We start from the raw sequence: 20,535 nt of genomic DNA on the forward strand, positions 1-20,535 counted from the left end.
TGCCGACGCGTTACCTTATGATGATATGTGTTATTATTCGTATGCATTGTCTCTACACAAAGTCAACGCGTTATCATTCGCTTCTTGACAATGAGAAGAAAAGGAGAGGATAGCGATCACTTCACGTGATCGTATATCAAATAGCAGAAAACTAAACGTGATTATTTTTTAATTAGCTATTATTAATCCGATTAATTAACTCTAATGATAAATCCGTTGATAATCGAAGCAAGTATTTCGTAAAATTTATTTATTCCACGAAAAGGAAGCGAAAAGAGATGAAAATTACAAATCATTGTTTTATCGCGATATTGGCGCATATTTACACGAATTGTAACAACTGTTTCAACGATTACATTTGAATGTATGTATGTACCTCGCAACGTGTTTTGAATTTTTCGCTCTTCCAAATGTAATTTGCATCGCTCATTATCTTTGGAATAATATAGCACGAAATAATAATAATACGAGTCGTCGAGTGATTTAAATGAGTACCGTAATCAGGCCTCAGGCCCATATTTTGTATTCAATTGCACGGCATAAATTCGGCGTTTATACATCGTGATTTGTTAAAATCCTCCGCTATTTGATTTTTCGCTCGATGAGTTGATTTGCGAGATTTTCGAATATCGAACGGATCGTAAAATTTCGTATTTTTTAAAAGATCGTATTTTTTTGGTATTATTTTCACGATTGCATTTCAACGGAATTCCGCTGCAATGTACAATAGTAAAGTGCGTTCGATCAATGTGGAAAATGTCGAGCAAAGTGCGTCATACGATTATCTCGTAACTCTGGTAATTAATATGTGATCGTAATTGACCGAGTTTTCACAATTGTGTACCAATGCAACGAAAAAATCTGACAGGAGAAGGAAGCATCGAGCACACACACAGCAATCATGAGATAAATTATTTCATATTATATATATTTGTTATTTGACAAAATCAATAATTTATGTCTATTAAATCCTGCACAGTTATTAATTATTCGCAACACTACTGTATTAATTATTCGGAGGAGCATTGCTATAACTTACATATACGTTTCTATCTTTCAGGTCAGTTTTATCGTAATCACACAATTCTGCCGCTGCACATCGTATCGGTGAAAATGAAATATTATTTTTTATTTTACCACAATAGATTTGTGTGAAAATTAGATCGGATATATGATGTATATAATATGTACATACATAGTACATATATGCGCATAAGTGCAAAGCGAGGTGCAAAGTTCAAAGTAGAATATGGATATAAATTTAACATTTCATAGAAATCTAGCATCTGGGAATAAATGTGTGAACCATAGAACAGTACAAATATCTAATCTCGGAGTTAGTACAATCATTAATTTATTGAATATTTTCGAGAAACGCGCGCAAATGAGAACATCGTGGACACGTAATACACTAATAATATTTCATTAAACCATTTTTATCATATATATATATATATATATATATGTAGGTCCGGAAGTATGTTCCGGGACTTTTATTTTTGATATCGGTATATTCCGGGACATTTGGCAGTTTCCAGGACTGTCCTGGAAAAAATTGATGTCCTACGGCAATTTTCGGGACAGTTTTTTGAATCTGATTACATATATATGCGTTATATTCCAGGACTGTACATTTCAAAAAACGTAAACAGTCCCGGAACATACCTCTGGACCTACATATATATATATATATATGTAGTAAATTATAAAAAACTATTTTTCAATTTAGTTTATTGCTCAGATAATTAATGAAAAATGAGAAAAAAAAGAGTAAAATAAAATTATTTCAAATATAAAAGTTTGGCATTTTTAAAATATAAAATTTGTATTTAAATATTTTCGTGATATTCATGGCTTCATGGTTAATAAAAATTGGAATAAGATATCTATGTATACTGTATTATTTATACAAAATAAAAATATAAATTATTTATATAACGTATATAACATTGTTATTTCAGGTACTGCACTCTATTTTTCTCTTCCAATATTGTTTTTATAGAAGATATCTATATTTGATTTCTGCTTCCAAGATTAAATATTATGTAAGCTGGTATAATATAAGAAAGTAATATTTAGAGATTTCTCTTATATGCATTTCACAAAGAATCAAAAGAGGAACAGAAAATATTTTGACGTTAGATAATATGAATATGTTCCGACCAATTTATTAAAAAACACACTAACATATCAAGTATATCTATTTTCATAATAAATAAGCCGGTTTTATTCTAATTCTTTTCATAGCCTGTCCATTTTTATTAATAATTTGACTTTATATCATTTGGGACAAAAGTTTGAATATGCAAGATGAGTAATTATCTCATCGACCAGTAATTATCATAGTATTGCGGAGTATCCACACTCGGAATATTTTATACTTATGCATTTTAATAGTGTCAAATTTTAAGTAAAAAGTAAATGTTCCATTTTTTTAATACAAAATCAACCAAGTACATTCCTAATTAATCTCTAATCAAAATGTGAATATTAAACTGTCTGTGTCTCAAGATATGAAATGTTTTTCTTACACGAAATTTAATAATTGTAAATACTGGGCCGTATTGTACCAGCGTTTGCGACTTGTCATGAAAGATAAAATCGATCCGTTTCCACAATATTCCACATCTCCGCTACTTCTTGCAACATCGTCGATCCAGTTCCATCAATATAATTTATATCGACGACATATATAGTTATAGACTCGAGACATATAGGAGAATGTGCGACAGAATTTATCTCTGTAGCGCACGCAATCTCTCCTCAGAATCTTTCGCGACTCTTACATAACAATCCATTGCGCAATAGAATATTTGCGCCATGTAACGTTAATTATGAGTTTTAGAGTAGTAAAAGCGAACCGCGTCGAAACAAACGAATCTAAAATAGCTGGACGGAGGCTACGACGCGTCCGTGCGGATGCCAGCTTACAAAATTACGCGAGAGACACGGCGGAGATGGCGCGGATAAATCAGAGGAAACGAAAATGTCTTCTTATTGTCAGAGACGAGCACGCGGCTTTTCGACGAAACAAATGAAGAACGAAGACGCCTTCGCGTCTCCGATTTCGACGTTTTCGAAGCGTCTTTTAACGGGGAGCGAGCGGAATGGCGCGGCGGGTCGCGCGATGCGTAAAGAGCCACCGGGGCATACGGTACAGAAATAGTTGGACCTAACGGATCGCAGGGTGGCCTGCCGCTCACTTCCAAGACGCGGGACGGACGGTCCGCATACGGCACGTATGTACACGTATACCTTCCGCCCGCGGAATAGCGGCAACGCGCGACGGCGGCGATAATTATAAACACGACGCGCGCGTTGCCGCGTACCCTCGACAAAAGGGAGTCCTATGTTCCTATTTTATCCCCGCGGGGCTTTCTTTTACGACGCGCGCGTTGTCGCGGGACGCCGCTAATACGAGTTAATAAATCGCCCCGCATGAATCATTGCACCGCAGTTCTCCCGAAGACGCGCGCGCGTGTGCCTTTTGCTCTTATAACGCATACGGCGAATTTAACCGCTCGTGTAACGACGCCCGGTATCGCTCGCTTACTTATAGTATCGAAGAGCGACGAAACGTTCGAGAATTCCAGCGATCAACAAAAAGCTGTAACGCTTAATAAGATGACAAAAGCCCGCATCGCGTTAACGCGTGCGCGCACATTAACCGCGCGCGCGCGAGACGCGGGGAAATGAGCAGGTTTCAAAACGATAATAAAATAATTTGTTTACTGCGCCGCGTGTATGTGTGTACGTCGAGCACGCTGGTTAACATAATTTCGGCGGTGTGGTCGCGCGGCACAATGAGCATGCATACGTCAAACAGTAATGCGACGTATGTACATACCGGCGCTACAATAAACGCGCGCGCGCGTGACAATATATGGGCGTAAATATAGTAATCGTCTAATTATAACGTGACGCCAGCCGGAAAGCGTAAATTCGGAAATTCTTCCCCGGTGGACATCAATCGCAGTCAGATTGCGTCGCCCACGCGAGGCGATTTAAACTGATGATTTAGGATAAACCGTGTGTTGCGCGGGAGCGGGAGGAGAATATTCCCACGGAAATGTGCGGTCTGTCGTACCGCGCGGGTGAGGATCGTAAATCAGCTTCTCACCCATCACGTTCCTTTATGCGCATTGCGCCCCGCGTGTGACACACGTGCCAAATTATATTCGCCGCCCGCTCACACCGTGGGATTTCGCCATTTCGCCGATTAATTCAAGCCGCCTATCCTTCCCGCCGCGCCGTCCCGATTTCACGATCCCGTTTTACGGGAATTACGAGCGGAAGAGCTAGCTTCAACCTAGCAGGATTATGTTCTAATTTGATACCAAGTGATTAACATGTTCACTATCTCGTACGAGATCTCGTATGACGTAATATAACGCGTAATAATGAGCGTACGAAACGTACATAATATTAAGCTGTGTTATATACCTGTGCTCCGTTAAATATTTAAGGATGAAATTTAAACCATATGTTATACCTTGAATTAAATAACGTTTCGTTATTTTTAACCATGTATGCCACGTATGAAGTTTATTATTTTAACCCAAAACGGTATTATTTTCACTCCATTGGTTTAGTTAAAATTAACACATTTTGAGTGGCGACTGGCGACCCACAAAAATGGTTAAAAATAACAAATTGAATGTAATTTGACACTAGGCATTTAACAGTGTAGTAAAGCGTGTAAGCGTATATTAGACACAACGAACCGCCATTGTCGTCTATTAAGTTGGCATAATCAAATAAATTAAATTAACGTTGCGCGGACACCGCTTTTTGGAGCACTCACCCGGCGGACATCCTGAGACTTTTAAACCCAAGGAATTTTTGAAAGCGTTTCTGTGTTACGAGACATCTATAAAAATTCATATATCATCTTTAAGGTTTCAAAAGGTAATTTCTATACTTACATAGGATTTCTATGCTTACGTGTTGCAATTTTTTTTTCCCATTCCCGTAGAAATCGTAAATAAAAAATCGGCTGTGCCTTAAAAGGCCCACGGTGTTCGCACAGTGTTAAATTAATAAAGAGCTAATATAATACAGCGAACCTAAATTTAGAAGAGACTGCTGCAATCAAATTATTAGAGCGGAAGTGCTATAAAGAAACCATTCCGAGTAGCCGTTGTTGAAACGCGACCTAATGGCCTTCCGGTTGGACGCGTTTACGCTCGGACATATGTGAGAATGATAAGTTTCGTCGCTGACATCCTATTTGAACCACCTCTTTACCACGAAGTTCCATTTATCCATGCACGAAGAAGCTGCCGTTTGCGCAACGGTTTACTCTCGGTTAAACATATCATAAATAAAGAACGTCGCGTCGGCGATATATACGCCGTACGTTCTAATCGCTCTCGAAAGTTTTTCCGCATTACACGTCCGCGCGCCAGATCGCGACTTGCGTTATATTCGTGCACGTGCGCGATACGTATAATACGTGATCCGTCGCGACCTTCCCGCTTATCTTCAATGCCACCTCCCCCATTCGCGAGCCGCACAGATCGAATCTCTCTTTCGCCACGGGGTGTCAACGCGCCAAAATTAGCAGGTGCAGCGCCCCGACATATAAACATTTTATGCCCCGACGATGTTCGAGCTTTCCCCTCCCCAAGGACACCGACCGCTGACTGACCGGAAATTACCGGGAGTTAACCGCAATTAAAGCAACTAATTCCAATTTTAGATTGGCATAACGAGAAAGTGCGCGTTTCGCAGTTAATGGGAAAAGTCACAAAATTGCCTGTTTTCTTTTTAGCATATTATAACGTCGCCGGCTACTGAATTATTAATCATTACGTTCCCGGCTTCGCGCAGCGATGATTGGAGATGTGACTTCTGGTATATCAACGGCACGACGACGTCTGCAGCCGGAAAGTTACGATTCCAAGACTCGTACCTAAGAAGCTTATATGGTCTCTGCGGCTTGAGACAGATTCCGAACTGCTCAAGCACGACGATACGTATATCACCTAAGAAAATCCAGAAGCGACGGCTGGCACGCGAACGTGACCTTGTTCAATGTAGATAAAGTTCTTCCCCAACTCCTAAGAAACCCCTCTGTTATCCACTGGATAGAAAGATGGTTATCTAAACACAGTCGTTATTGTGGTCATCGCTCAGCTTTAACTATTATCATCGATCGTCCCGACAGTCGCATCTCCTGATCGAAATCTCGGCGGTAAGGAACCGAAACATCTATTAAAAGCTCGCGCTATTCCGAAAGAAAAATACGCTTACAATAATATTGAAACCAGTTTCTTATATGTTTTTCTTTCTCCCTCTCTCTTCTTTTTTTTTTTAGCGACACACTCGAAGACATTGCAACATGGTTGATATTTTAATATAAATATACGATTCATCATTTCTGCAAAGCAGAATTCATCGCGACTTTCGTCATCCCAGGCAGGATTTAATTAACCTTTTAATTTCGCGAAAGGTACGACGCCACTCCACCGGCTGGGATCTTATTTTAGAACTAGCGACGCTTTATCCGGCACGCAAGGTGTGACTTATGAATAATTTAGCGAGCGTATTATTCATGAGCGGGGAAAAGAATAGAAAAAATTGCGTTCAATTGTATACGCGCGATACACAACTCGATATAAACCGGATGGATTTGTCGTCAATTAGCTCTTTCGGTTTTGCCGAGTTATTAGCTCTCTCTTTAGTATTATTCGTACGGTCGTTAGTGTCACTATTGTCCCCTGTTAAAACGGAATTAAAATTGCGTCATTTGTACGCGCAATTACACGACAAAGCGCCTTTAAGCCGTTGGGAAATAGCGTTCACCTGGGGGAGGGACAAAAAAATTGAAGTTAATAGGCCGTTCTTTCGGAACGGGCGGACTGGGAAAAGGATTAACAAAGCGGTCGGGATCACTTGTCCCCCTCCCCCGTTCTCTTTCCCCATTCGATATTGCTCGTCGCGTTGAGCCGACCAATCTGCAGTTTGCCTTTTTTCCTGAACGCGATTCCATCCGCGCGCGTGCTATTTCAAAAACCCAGTCCAAAACCCGCAGTATATAAACGCCGCATGAGAAAATCATCGCGGTGCGGTACACACACGACGTGTGTCGCGCGTATAAACCGATATGTCGCGCGAGGTCTTCGGCGGCGCGCAATTTCAATTCCAGAGATACGAAATACAGCCCCGCGAATATATACCCGCGTCTGCAATTTATCGGGCTCTCCAAATGCACCTGCGAATGCGGGACGATCGTTTTTCCGATTATCACGGTCGGATCAAATGCACGGACGCGAGACCGAGGAGGCGGGGAGCTCTCTTAAATTCGGCACGCGCGCCGGCGGCCGCGCAGGTAATTACGTTTTCCTCGCGACAGGTGCGTACGTATATCTCATTCTGGCGCTTATACACACCGTAAACAAAATTGCGCTGATGTTTATGATTGTCGCGCAGCGGCACTGTAAACGAGAAACGCGGACTATACATTGCGTTTTACTGGGTTTTACTGGCCGCTAAATAATCTATTTCTCTCTTCGCGTTTACACGCTTCGCGCGCGAGCGTGTGCGTGTGTGTGCGCGCGCGCGCGCGCCTCTTAGAGACGAGACATCGTGCATCCACGGACCTAAAACCCGAAATAAACCGCAGCTGGAGCTGCCTAGATCCCTTCCTTTGCCGCCGGCAACAACGCTTTTATTGATCTATTGCCCGCCAATTTCATCATTGCGCCGAGATATTCGAAAAATTTCGCCGTAAACGTCGTCGCCCGCGTTAACCGGTTTATGCACCGTGTAAATGTCTGGCATCAATCATTCGCCTCTCGAGTTAGTTAACCATCTTCGCTATCCGCGAGGGCGGGGCAGGAGACGCGAAAAATAGGAAGGGTGAGAGAATTCCTTTCTTTCTCTCTCTCTCTCTCTCTCTCATCTCTCTCTCTCTCTCTCTCTCTCTCTCTCTCTCTCTCTCTCTGTCTCACTTTCTCCTCCTCTCCTCTCCTCTTTCTCTCCCTCTCCCTCTCTCTCTCCTCTCTCTCTCTCTCTCTCTCTCTCTCCTCTCTCTCTCTCCTCTCTCTCTCTCTCTCTCTCTCTCTCTCTCTCGGCAAATTCAGAGAATCCATCTTTCCACGGCGAAAATTTTAATCGTGCATAAAGGATCGAGCATCTCGATAACGTAGATGCTAACGTGTAATAACAGTGGCTAATATTGGCGTGTATTTACCTCGCCATGGATTATCGAAGGCATAAGGCATACGGTGCAAATATATCGTGATTTACGAGCTGATAGTTAAGCGGCAAGTCAGCGCGCGAGGCATGATAATTCATAACCAAGTGCATTTTCTCAGCAGCGCTAGGCAAGTTAATTTAATCTTAAAAGCAAGCTAAATCACGTGACATACCTGTCGTCGCGCTGATTAACACAGAGCGGACAATATATACGATGCGTCGTAAAACATTTGCGTCACACATAATAGCCAACTGCCTACGCACGTCAGGAAATTTTCAATTTTATTCGACTCTGCACTCTTAACTATTTCTAGAGAAATTAAATTAAAAACTATTTTACGCGGCTCTAAACTTTTGTCTAATATTTTTAAAAGATCGGATAGGCTTTTCGCTTCTTTTGATCCGGATTACAAAGCACGATAAATATCTTTCACGAGAGTGTTCGCGAGATAAGAGATCCTGTTAAAGTAAATTAATTTGTTCATCGGGATCGCCAGGCGAAACGGAATTGAAATTAAATCCCGACGAATCAGGCGACTCGTGTGTTTTAATTGCTGGAAACCCGACGAAAGCGCGCGCCGAAGCCGCGACGTGTACGTGTTGCGGCTTCGGTTATTTTATCATCGAAACGTGTCGTCGCGATCGCGGTCGATAATATTTAACTTTCGGTGCACCGAGCAGATATAGGATTTCATCCGACCGCGTTCGTCGCTTATCAAAATTTGACCGGCGACACGCGTCGACCCGCCGTCCGGCGGACGAGTCGAACAAAACCGGGGGATGTATATTTAGTGCGGCGAAACATCAGGTGATATGACACGACGCTTCGACAGCCGCCGCGTCCGTCATTAATGCGCGACGCGACATTGCGAAGAATAAAGCGATTCGTTGAGTTCGCAAAGCAAATGGGTGCGTCTCTCCCTTGTTCCCCGTCCCACCAGGATGCACAATTATGAGTTTTGGCAGCGCCACGTCGTCCCGCTTTAATCGGTTTGGAAAATCTCCATGCGTTGTTTAAAGGCAGAATGACTTGGCACAGATCGGAAAGCGACTGCGATATTCGTTTTCGCACGCGCGTTCACCGGAGAAAAAATTCCATTATCTCTCCCATTACTCTCATAGCATATTTCGGCACGAGTATATATGCAGAAAAAGCAGCCCCTCATTAAGAAACAACTGCAAAAGAATCGACACACTCGCGCGCGGAGAGTCGCTAATGAGGAAATTTAGAGCGAGCGAGAGCTCTATAGAAAAAGAGAAGAGGCAAACTGTGCGACTGCTCTCTCTGTATACTGACGAGCAGAGAGAAAAAAAGGAGCAGGACGTTTCAGGGCTTCCGACGGAAGCGACCGAGTACGGTAACTCGCAATACGTCCCGGTCCCGCGCCGATGCTTTCGACCGGCGCGCGCACACACGCACGTATACGCATACGCACACACGCGTACGCGGGATGTTATTTGCAGCCGCGAGGCAACCGTTTTCTGGTCCTCTCGAATGATTGATCGTTTTCACCGTTATACATCGTCTTCCGTCTCTCATATTCCGTTTCAACATTTCGCCCTTTCAACCCCCGCCGTCATAATTCCATCTCGTTTCCGCGTATATAGCTATCCGCTTGCCTCTCTCTTAACTCCCGCGTGTTAATTATCACGCACAATTATACGTATATTATTCTTGCGTTGAGGTATCAATGTGACGACAAACGATCCACACATTCCCCGAGAGAAATATTCTTTCGTTGTCGCAGTCAGCAACGCAGCGCGGTCGCCAAAGACGAGATCTTTTTAAGCACATGTTGATTAAACATTCACGCGCGTGGCCGGTTACACCGCGCGACCGACTCTCCTCGCATAAATTTTCTCGCACTCGAGCGGTCTCACCTGCTCGTAGTCGCGACTATTCTTATCGGACCTATATAATGCGCTCGTTTCCCACGCGCATCGCACGAACCGACTACTATCTCGGAGAGATGGTTATTTTCGTTTTTTGCAACAACTTCGCAATTCCGGAGCGAGGATATTTTCGGAAAGTACTGCCGCGCGCGCGACACATTGTACGCGTTCGGTCGCGACATTTTATCTCGGCGCTATCGGGCGCCACGACGCGACGACGGTCCTCGCGAACGAGCGAACACGCGACCTAACAAGTAACTGAGAGACACACGCGATGCGATCGCGATACGACGGAGGATATGCATGCATTATGCGCGAATCGCTCATAATCGACGTTATACGAAGTGGATTTGTAAGATCCCGCTGTCGGGCGTCGTCGATCCTGCTCGAGAAAAATTGAAATTCGCGGTTTCGGATATTGTTTAAACGGACCTGTTACTCCAGCGACATGCACGGCGACGTTTCCACGTTAATAATAAAATATATAAAATTTTCACACACCGCGGATAGCTTTTGTCCGCGTGAAAAGTAAAGCTTTTCTTTTTTTCGCCGCACGCTAATCACATTCCGTTTCACGCGGGAAAAAACGGGAAATCCTTTCGCGATAATCCTATTGTAATACGACACGACAATCATTTATGCAGCGCGATAGAGAGACTTGTCGCGCGGTAATAATTCAACCACGATTTTGCGCCCTACACCGGAGACGAGTATTTCAGAAACGAGCGATTTATGACGTGGGTGCCTTTGAATAATAATATTTTACCAAAGCTCCCCGAGCGAGACGTCTCACACGCAGAGCGGAAAGCAATCGGGTATTAAAGCGTTTGTGCAGCATGATGGTATCGGACTTTACTGCATCCAAACGAGAGCGAGAGAGAGACGGAATGAGACAGAGAGAGAGAGAGAGAGAGAGAGAGAGAGAGAGAACGCACGGGAGCCCCTTGCGACTGAAAGAAAAATGTGGAGCGGAATAATTTAATCCGCCGCCATGTGATCGACCGTAAAGTCGTGCTTTAAAATCGTTCCCCGGACTTTTTTTTATCGTTCCTCGTTTTCTAACGGCGACCGACATCGAGCCAGAAGCCAATCGAAGGCTTCTCCAGTCCCGCGACAATCGCCAACACGCACATAGGCTGCTACTTTATTCGCTAAATACGTTATAACATGAAGCGTTTTCGCGCACATCCCGCGTAACTTTCGGGTCATGCGCGCCGGCACGCCAATTTACGTTCGATCAAGCATAAACGCCGCGCAATTCGAAGGTGCACAACCGTTCGACCTTGTATTAATCAAAGTAAATGATTGTTATTAGATTAACATGCGAACATGTGTAGCGGATTATTCGTACGATCGGAGTTGGATTAAACATACCCAACGCGAACCGGTTTTTAATTATTCTACTACTATATGTAGCACGAGAGAGAGAGCGTTTCAAAATTCTTTCACGCATTATCGCATTATCGCAAAAACAGGAGAAACAAATAAAATTTAACGAAAATTTCCCGTAAAAATAGCCGCGGTAAAGAAAAGATAACATATAAAATATTTAATCGGTGTGTTTCGATATCAATTCGATAATTAACAAGTATAATTCAAGCCGAGCTGTATATTCATGAGAGAAACGAACCAACGGTATTTTTTACTCGGCAAATCAAACCGGCACGTTCGAGAATTATTATATACGTGTCACCGTAATAAATTACAGATCACAATCCGCGTATATGTCGCAATTTCAAAGAAACCGAAGCGCAACTTTCTTTTTGCGGAGATATTATTTGACTAGGCGCGGGATGTGCGATTGCGAGATTCCGGCAACATTCGAAAAATATGTAAGCGGCTGTCGCGCAATAACTGAGCCACTTCGCCACGTAGAATCGCCTCGTTAAACGAGCAATATTGCGTATACAGAAAGCTGTATATGAAAGTCGAATGTCGTTACTCACCTCTTCGTCGGAGGGCGGCTCCTCGTAATCCGAGAACGTGTTCTTGAAGACGAAGATGCAGTCTGACGGATCTTCGAAGTGACGCGTGTTACCGAACTGCGTTTGTCCGTCGACGGACTGCGTCGGTGCTGCGGTCGTCTCCACCATGTCGCGAGACGCGTCCGTCAACGGTGACTTCGTCGTCGCGCACTTCCACTCGGCCCTAATCAGCGCCTCGACTCGTCGAGAAGGCACGTCGAACGCGCGACCGCGGAAAACTGTGAAACAAAAAAAACAGAGAAAAACGAACATTAGTACGCGCATTCGATGTTTTAACGAGTTATTCTTTCTTTGGCTATATCTCACGTTCCGATAATCATTGCCAGAGAATCTGTAGTTTACGTCGTGTACACCATAGATTTTTAGTACTGGCATGGCGAATTATCGGAACGTAGCCTTTAAACCCGTTCGATTGCTCGCCAATACTTGCGGTGCGCTCGTTTTTGCAATTATCGAAACAAGCTGCGTTCGCTCGTGTTTGTTCGCGCTCGTTCGGGCCGGGTTAGATTTTCGATGCAATTTAATTTTCGTTCAGGAAAGCTTATACAGAGGCAAAAGGGGTAAAGTTACATGCGCGACAGCTTAATTAACTTTTGGTTTGTCAACAAAGAATATTGTGCAAACCCTTTATCCGTTTACAGTGCGGATGTGCTACCTTTAGTAGACTTTGCAAAGCTAACACGTTCACCGTCGAGCGTATTTCAGCTGATTTTTCATTCACGCCGGATTAAATGACTTTATATGAAAAAGAGCAATAAAATACTGAATTTACAGTATTGAGTTGCATAAAAACGCGATATATATATATATAATTTGTATCGATGCGCTCGGGGCGCGCGTTGGCGCGAGTGACGTTTCATTCATACGTGGCCATACGTGCGCCGAGCGCACGTGTCAACGCGCGCGAGCACATGGCCGGCGCGACAAAAGGGGGTAGGGGAGCGGGGAAAAGAAAAGAGAAAACGCGGAGTACTCGCAGCGACGCTCGCGAACGCGGCCTCGCTCGACTCGAGGGCTGAGAAAACGCGCGTCGCGCGCATTTCTCAATTTCTGCGAACGCGTCGTGCCCTTTGCCCTTGTCCCTTTTGTCGCCGCGAAAGGCGCGCAACACGCATGCGACTGCGACGTATATTGTTCGCGATACTCGGCGAACATCCGGTACGCGTCGCGAGGCGACACATTCGAGAGCCGATCGTGCGACGAGAGATATACTCACGTTCGTCAACGTGAGGGCGAAGCGTCCGACTCGTCGACGACCCGCGGACGAGGTTAGGGTACGGCTCGGTGCACGCGCCAAACACCGCGAAATTCCGCCTCGGAGCGAGCGGCTGCGTTAGCGCGGGCGCGCTCGTGGCGGGTTCGTGACGGACGCGGCGAGTCGGTATCACCTTTGTCGAAATTCGTAATCTCAGGACTGTCATGTCCAGTATACAATACGATATATATATATATATATATCTCTCGACGCGCCGCACGCTCCGAGATACTCCAAGATGACCGCGAGCACTGATCCGGCCGCCGGCGTCGAATCGAATCTTTCACGTTGGCGACATCTAGCGTGAGAAATAACTTGTACGAAAATACGATTTGTGAACTTTGAACCATCGATACGTTATCACGGTTCAACCGGTCGATATATCGTGTTTTCAAGAAAAAAATTCTATTCGGTTGTGTTATTTATTTCGACCGATGTATTAGATCAACTTTAATTTCGATTTTATAGAAAAATGTCTCAGAATTTCTAAAAAGATTTTAAAACTCAAAATGCTGCGAATTTTTGATTTTTTTTATAAATTGAAACTTTTTCCAAAAAAACTCAGAATAACAAATAAAATATTTCAGATTTTTCCCGCTAACATATCTTTGAAATCTAAATAAATATGAGAAAAAATCTGTGCAATTTCCCAAAAATTTTCATACATCTGAATATTGAAATATTCCGAAAATTCTTTTCCAATTATTTCTGAAAATATTTAAAAAATGTTCCGAGACATATTACGAGAGATTTTGTTACCAGGTTTTAACTTACTTTTTATCTTATTCTAGTTCTAATCATCTCCGTTTCTATCAATGTAGATTAACTTGTAATCTCGATTTAACTTATCTTCCATCTTTTTTCTAACTCTTAGAACTTGAAAAAGATGAAAAATAAGTTAAACCGAGTTGATTAGAGTTAATCAACATTGGTAGAAATGAACATAAGAATTATAAAAGCATAAGAAGTTAAACCAAGATTAAGGTTAATCCATCTTGGTAGAGAAATGGACGTAAGAATTGGAAAAAGATAAGAAGTGTTAAACCGAGATTAAAGTTAATCTATAACAGAAATGAACATTAGTGGATTAGCGACAAATTTTCATGAAACTTCGCATGGGCAAGACGCAAAATTATTCCTACGCAATAGGTTTTCTCTTAACTAGATTATATTTCTGTAGAAAAATATTCGAAAGCTTATAAAATTCGTTTTTATAAATATACCAAAAAGCTCGCACTCTTTGTATCAAAAGGGTAATCATTCTAAGGATTTACGACAATGTGAACAGATAATGCAAAATTTATAATTCCATAGCTTCCCGTTTGGGAGCTGGCCCTTCTTCTACCACAGCAACGTATCTGGTGAGAGCGGCGGTATCTTTCGGTCTTAACGTGATATCCCCTTTATCGTTGTTGGGAAATTTACATTCGCTTAAAGAGACATTTTTTAGAGACGCGTTGTTCAATTCGCTTCCCACCTCTACGCTTTCCGAACGAGTTACTTTCTCAGTTTCTACCACGATGGCTTGTCCCTTTTCAATGTGCTCGAAGGAACATCTGCTCGCGGTAAAACGTGCATTGTCGTTGAGCTGGGAAAAAAAAAGACGTAACACATTTATTACAAATATTCTAAAGAGCAACGCAGCGGAGACTAATGCAAAATAACTTTACCCGTACACCCTCGCAGCCTTCAAAGATACAATCGTTCGTAACGACCTCGCCGGTACCATAAATAATGATGGCGGTCCCTAATCCTTGGAAACTCGTGTTCTCAAGTACCAACTTCGCTCCCGGCATAACAACCGCGCCCCATTTAGCGCTGTTACTTGCGGCGACATCAGAGACACGTATTCTGCAACCAGTTACAATTACGGTACAGCCCTTCCTGACAATTATGCCTGCCTGAAGTATTCCCAGGTCGATGCAGATATTCCTCAACAATATCTGTTGGATCGCACAAAATAAATTACAAAATTAACGACAGAAGTAGCAGAAACGACAGAAGTTCAGAAAATGAATTACCGAGGCATACCTCATTGCCCGATAAATCGAACAGAGACGACGTCATATCTGGCTCGAGCGAAGGAGAAATTATGGCGTTCTCTGCGTCGGAAAGTCCCATAATTAAACCTCCTTCTTGCAACCCGTTGGAATTCTTAATCGAATAATTTCCTTTGCCCAAAAAAATAGTATCGCCCGTCTCGAACATATCCATAACGTCGTCGAGATAGCCGCAGATTCTGAAATACAAACAATTTAGAAACTATAACGATTATAATTATTTAACCCCCTCAAACGTCCTTGCTCGATAGAATCGAAACGTACTTAATGGGCGTATCCTCGGGCAACATTGTTTGAATTTTACTGGAAAGTTCCCGCAGCTCTTTGACAACACCCCCCAGCCACACAAAATAGCACACGTTTTTTCTATTTTCGTTATCGCCACGCTTTTTTCTTCTATTGTACGACTGATTCCTCCCGAGCAATCCTCTCAACGAGGGATTCTCCAGCAGGTCCATCTCCGCTTTGATCTGCTGAAGCCGAAAGTGGAGCTTCATCAAGGTACACGTTTCCTGGGCCAGCTCTTCGGGAACGTCGTCCTCCTGGAAGTCCTCGGGCAGCAAAGCCTCGTACGTGGAGATCTTCTTCCGTATCTCTTTACCCTCGGCGATCAACGATTTGATAACGTCGCAGGTCTCCTTGCCGACGACTCCGTTATTCATGTCGAAGAACAGTCTGATCCTACGCTCCAGGTGCTGCTCCACCCAATCGACGTTGTCGTCCTCGTCCTCGTCCCACGGCATCCACAGGTAATTGTAGAAGAAACGCAGGCGATCCACGCAATGCGCCGTGCCCGCTATGTCCAAGCTGTGGTTCGCCTGCTCGATGGTGGGATAGAGCTCGATCAGCGGGACCTCGTGCTTCTCGGGCAGGTGTATGTCGTCCTGGACGGCCGTGATCTTCACCAGGGCGTTCAACATGGGGTAGTCCATCCCCAGGACCTCCACCTTGACGATGGTCGGATAGCGGATACCGTAATTCTCGCGCGTGGCGCGCGATATCTTCCACAACGCCTGCCAGCCGACCGGCTCGATGACGAGCTCCACGTCGCAGACCCATTCCGTACGGATGTTCGAGGCGGGCACTATTTTCCCACGCGACGACAGGATGTTGGTGTACTCCTCCAACCTCTCGGCGAGGGTCTTGTCGTGGAAGGTGTACACGTTCGTGTACTCGCCCATTTTACATATTCCGCGCACGCACACGTACTCCACGTACGCACACACAGGCGCGTGATCGAGGCGAATTTCGGGCACGAGATTTCCCAACGCGCGGGCGTTACTTATGCGTTATACTTACGTTGGAAAATTTTCCGCGAGTCATCAACGCGTTTTACGTTTCGAAAAATACACGTGCTCGGAAGCGACAAGCGACATCGAGGAGACGCCGTCGAAAACGTCGAGCAAAACCAGGCTCGTCGATAACTCGATGGATAAATATAATCGCGGAGCGTCGAAGGACAATTGGTGAATTGGATAAAGGGCACGAAGGGACTTCGGGGAGTAGGGAGCGAGTCGATCGTGTATACATAACATACCTTGAAACGAGGTTGATAATTAAAAAGTGAACACATTACATTTCACGTTGGAGAGAAAAAGAAAAGCTTGATATATATATATATTGATTATTTTTCGAAAATGTAATAATTTTACATAATATATATTTGCGATATTAATAAACTAAATTATTATGTACTGTGCGTGCAATGTTAAAATTGAATTGCGTATTTTCGATTAATCAACTTTTATTAACCATCCGCATTTGACTCCGCGTAGCGTCACATCGTGAAGATGCATCTTCGAATATTTCGTCGAACGCATATATTTCGCCAAGACTTAAGGCCAAAGCGCATATGACGCGACGGCCGTAGTCGTGGACGTAAAGTAACGCACAAGCAGCTTCGGCGTATCCCGATCTGTCATGTTACGTGCTTTGGCCCTTATATTCGGCCAAAGATGTTTCGCGTGAATATTCGAGATCGAGACAAAGCGATTCCATTATACGCGATATTGCAAATATTGCAGATATCGCAACTTGCAAATCTACGATATCAACCTGTGTATATTTACCTGATATCAGGATCGTAAAGCGAAAAAATGACCGCTGTATAAGGCAAGCGTGGACGCGGTGAACGCGAAAGTAAAAAACGGGACGTGTCGACGTGTAGTGAGTGACGCCGTGACGCCCGCCGCGGCGCGAAGTTGCCCGCGCCGCGCGGAAACGAAGCCTCCGCCTCCGCCATATTGATGACGCGTGGCGTTCCCATTCCATTAGCCCGTACGCCCGCGGCCCGTGTCGCCCGTTCCCGTTCCATTTCCAGAAGGCGGCTCGGCTGACACGGAACGGATGGAACGGATCGGCTCCCGAATGAGTATATATGCTTCACAAGCCCTGTTTCATCTCGCACTCACGCTACCTTTTGAGATTGCATTTCCTGGTCATCGGATCACGAAGGTCGTTCGGCCAATTTTAAATTTCCTGAAAATCTGCAAATTATCACGTTGACAATGACATATTCCAAGGTGTCCCGCTAACGAGATACACGACACTATAACAGTTTTGTACAATCTAGCTAGTGTCAACGACAGCGTGCGAAAATGTATATTCGAAATTCGAGGCAGATGTTGAGAGAATAATCGAGCACTGTATACGCATGATGGCGATAAATTCAATAATATATCGCAGCAAACGTCCACACAACTCGTAAACAATTTAGTGTCATGCCGGAAGACAAAGATAAACATATAAAGAAGACAGCAGCTGAAATATTAGTAACGCTAATTACTAATTATTAACGTTTCAGCTGCTGTCTTCTTTATATGTTATACGGCAGTCAGCGAAGAGGCTTGCAAAAAATTAATCGACTGGGAATTTTTGAAGAGATTCTTACCTTTTTTACTCGATAATGAAGACGATGACTCTTACAACATAAAGGTACCGAAATTGCATTAAATATGATGAGAAGTACGAAAGAAGTCGCTGTAAAACTCATGAGAACGACACCATGCGAAACAAGAAGATCAAAGAATTAGCATTTCTTGCTTTAAAGGCCGTTGCAGAATGGGGCAAACTCAAAAGAGACATCGAAGGGAACGGATCGTCACAAAGCACTGATAACATAGAATATTCGATTAAGAGGATTAAACGTGAATAATAAAAAGGATCTAAATGATATATTAATAGAATATTATTTTTTAATTTTTTAATAAACGACAGCACAACGTACAGTATAATTGATAAATAAACGAAACTTTGCGCATTTACAAGACCTCTGTCTCGGCGCTTTTTACCCATGATAAATAATATTCCAGCTTCTTCGAGCACAGAAGCATACTCTTTCTCGACAGACTTGGGTCGTCGCTATGTCTCTGCGAAAATCTCTTTGTGAATTCTTGATTGTTCCTCTTGCAGGTAAAAATTTCTTTCTTCGCTGCTGCCAGCAATCGGTGGAGCTCGGAGAGTGACGCGGACGTATAAACGGTTTTCATCTCGGGCCCTGGTCCTTGCAAAATGGAAGCGCCAGCTTCTCTTAACGCCGCTAAAGTTTGTTCATCTCGTGGCAACCAATCAACCTAGGTATATATTCAATAATAATAGATTATAATGTATACACATTTGTGTCAATGTATAGGTGCACAAGCTACTAACGCTTTTTATGTTTTCCATAACGGATTCAATCGCCGAGTCCGCATCTTTGAAAACCTTATTATCCCTCATATTTTCGCAGATAGTCAGAAAAACACGGGCAGCCTCCTCGGCACAGTTCGAATAATCTCCAATGTAGTAAAGAGCAATATATGCGTAAGCGTATATCACATTTGTCACGTTAAAGTGTACGCAGGGGGATGCTTTCTAAACACAAACAATAACGTTTAATTGTAGTAACCATTATATTAATTATATTATTTTGAGTATACGAACTTATCGCCAACCTGCACATCGTTAAATAACGGTACGTCTATCAAGGCGGGATATTTCAAATCGCTATAGGCATCCTTAATGTCCTCTTCAACAGGCTGAATTAATTTTCTTTCCACGCGGCGAGTCCACCACGGTACCCACTTGGGCAGCAACTTTTCCGCCTCTCCATTTTTTATCAGCGCCTCAAATTCTTGCCTCTCCGCTTCGGACAAGGCTGACCAGAGCTCATTCGGATCTTCGAAATTGACATTCCGCAATCTGGTTTCCAAGTCGAGAAGCTGAAAGATATACATATTCGTAAGAACGAGCGTTGATCGAGTCACAAATTTCTAACGCGTCTGTCCTTAATTGCCTCTTGCTCGTCGTCCGAATCCAACGGATAATCCTCGCCGCTGGTGCTCCCCTCGTCCGAATTATCTTCTCCTAAGACGTCATCCCCCAGGGCCGCCTCGTGTTCCCTCTTAAGGATCTCCGTCATGTTTCGCCTAGCAGCCGGATCGTTCTCCCGAGACTTGAACTCCTCCTCGACCCACTGCCTGTAGAAGCTCTCGGAGCAATCCATGTGCGCGTCCGACTTGTAACACTCGACCCCGCAATAGCCTAGGCCACATCGCGGACAGGTATACCGACGCCCGTGCTTGTTGCACCTGTTGTGAGAAGAAAAAACGTTACACGCCGACGCAATATTGGACTCGAGCTCCTTGTAATGTTGCAGTTTTGTACGTATGCTTCTTGCATATTACATCACAATTAAATCTTCGATGTAAAACGTTGTACTTACAATTCACAGATTTTAGCGGCCGAACTTGTACCCGGAGACTCCGTCATTTCGAATCTCTCTGACGAAACGCTGTCATTCACACGAACACTGCTGTTGTTAGCGTTGTTTTGATCAATCGCACCTCGCACGGCTCGCACCTCGCACCTGAAGATTGAAGAATGCACGTGCGCGGGATGCGCCGGCGCGATAACGTAGAAAAAACAGACCCTGCCGGACAAGAAGCTACCTTGTTTTACCGACGGCGCTCTACTTTATCGACCGCGGCTGTGGAAACGCGGTTCCTCGGTGTTCCGGAAGATGTCGCCTCGCGTACTGTTCCTGATTTCAACGGGCAAGCGAACTTTTGGAGCCTGTTCGAGCCCTTCGCATCAGCTTCGTTGAGCTTCATCTCTCCTCCTCTACTCGCTGCTACTCGCCGACAACCAATTGAGTATACGT

At 43.9% G+C, this 20,535-nt stretch overlaps 3 protein-coding genes across 4 annotated transcripts in view; all 3 read right to left on the reverse strand.

The window, feature by feature from the left end:
* The window catches only part of LOC143899603 (pseudouridylate synthase RPUSD2), a 121,516-nt gene extending 103,824 nt beyond the window's left edge, over window positions 1-17,692 (reverse strand). Inside the window, exons 1-2 of one of the 2 annotated variants that reach the window (XM_077409995.1) lie at window positions 17,465-17,692; window positions 12,042-12,298 (exon numbers count right to left, since the gene is read on the reverse strand). In XM_077409995.1, the coding sequence (XP_077266121.1) occupies window positions 12,042-12,298; window positions 17,465-17,666 (459 nt within the window). In that variant the 5' untranslated portion in view covers window positions 17,667-17,692. Of the gene's footprint in view, window positions 1-12,041; window positions 12,299-13,296; window positions 13,567-17,464 lie in introns of those variants that run through there. The other variant, XM_077409994.1, reaches the window with a different exon arrangement.
* Nesd (SHC binding and spindle associated nessun dorma) lies at window positions 14,523-16,651 on the reverse strand. The gene is made up of 4 exons (XM_077409997.1): window positions 15,660-16,651; window positions 15,367-15,574; window positions 15,006-15,278; window positions 14,523-14,923 (listed from the first exon to the last, which is right to left on the reverse strand). Exons 1-4 carry the CDS (start codon window positions 16,574-16,576, stop codon window positions 14,636-14,638), a joined length of 1,686 nt encoding a protein of 561 aa, XP_077266123.1. The 5' UTR covers window positions 16,577-16,651; the 3' UTR covers window positions 14,523-14,635.
* An 879-nt stretch (window positions 17,693-18,571) lies between the features above and the next one.
* LOC143899609 (zinc finger HIT domain-containing protein 2) lies at window positions 18,572-20,230 on the reverse strand. Its single transcript, XM_077410002.1, has 5 exons — window positions 20,098-20,230; window positions 19,669-19,963; window positions 19,328-19,594; window positions 19,044-19,247; window positions 18,572-18,967 (listed from the first exon to the last, which is right to left on the reverse strand). The coding sequence occupies exons 1-5, from the start codon at window positions 20,142-20,144 to the stop codon at window positions 18,656-18,658; spliced, it is 1,125 nt and encodes a 374-aa protein (XP_077266128.1). The 5' UTR covers window positions 20,145-20,230; the 3' UTR covers window positions 18,572-18,655.
* Between the last annotated feature and the right edge of the window lie 305 nt (window positions 20,231-20,535).

Source organism: Temnothorax americanus, unplaced genomic scaffold (assembly GCF_048541705.1).
Source record: "Temnothorax americanus isolate GAGA-0224 unplaced genomic scaffold, ASM4854170v1 Scaffold28, whole genome shotgun sequence".
NCBI classification, from domain to species: Eukaryota; Metazoa; Arthropoda; class Insecta; order Hymenoptera; family Formicidae; genus Temnothorax; species Temnothorax americanus.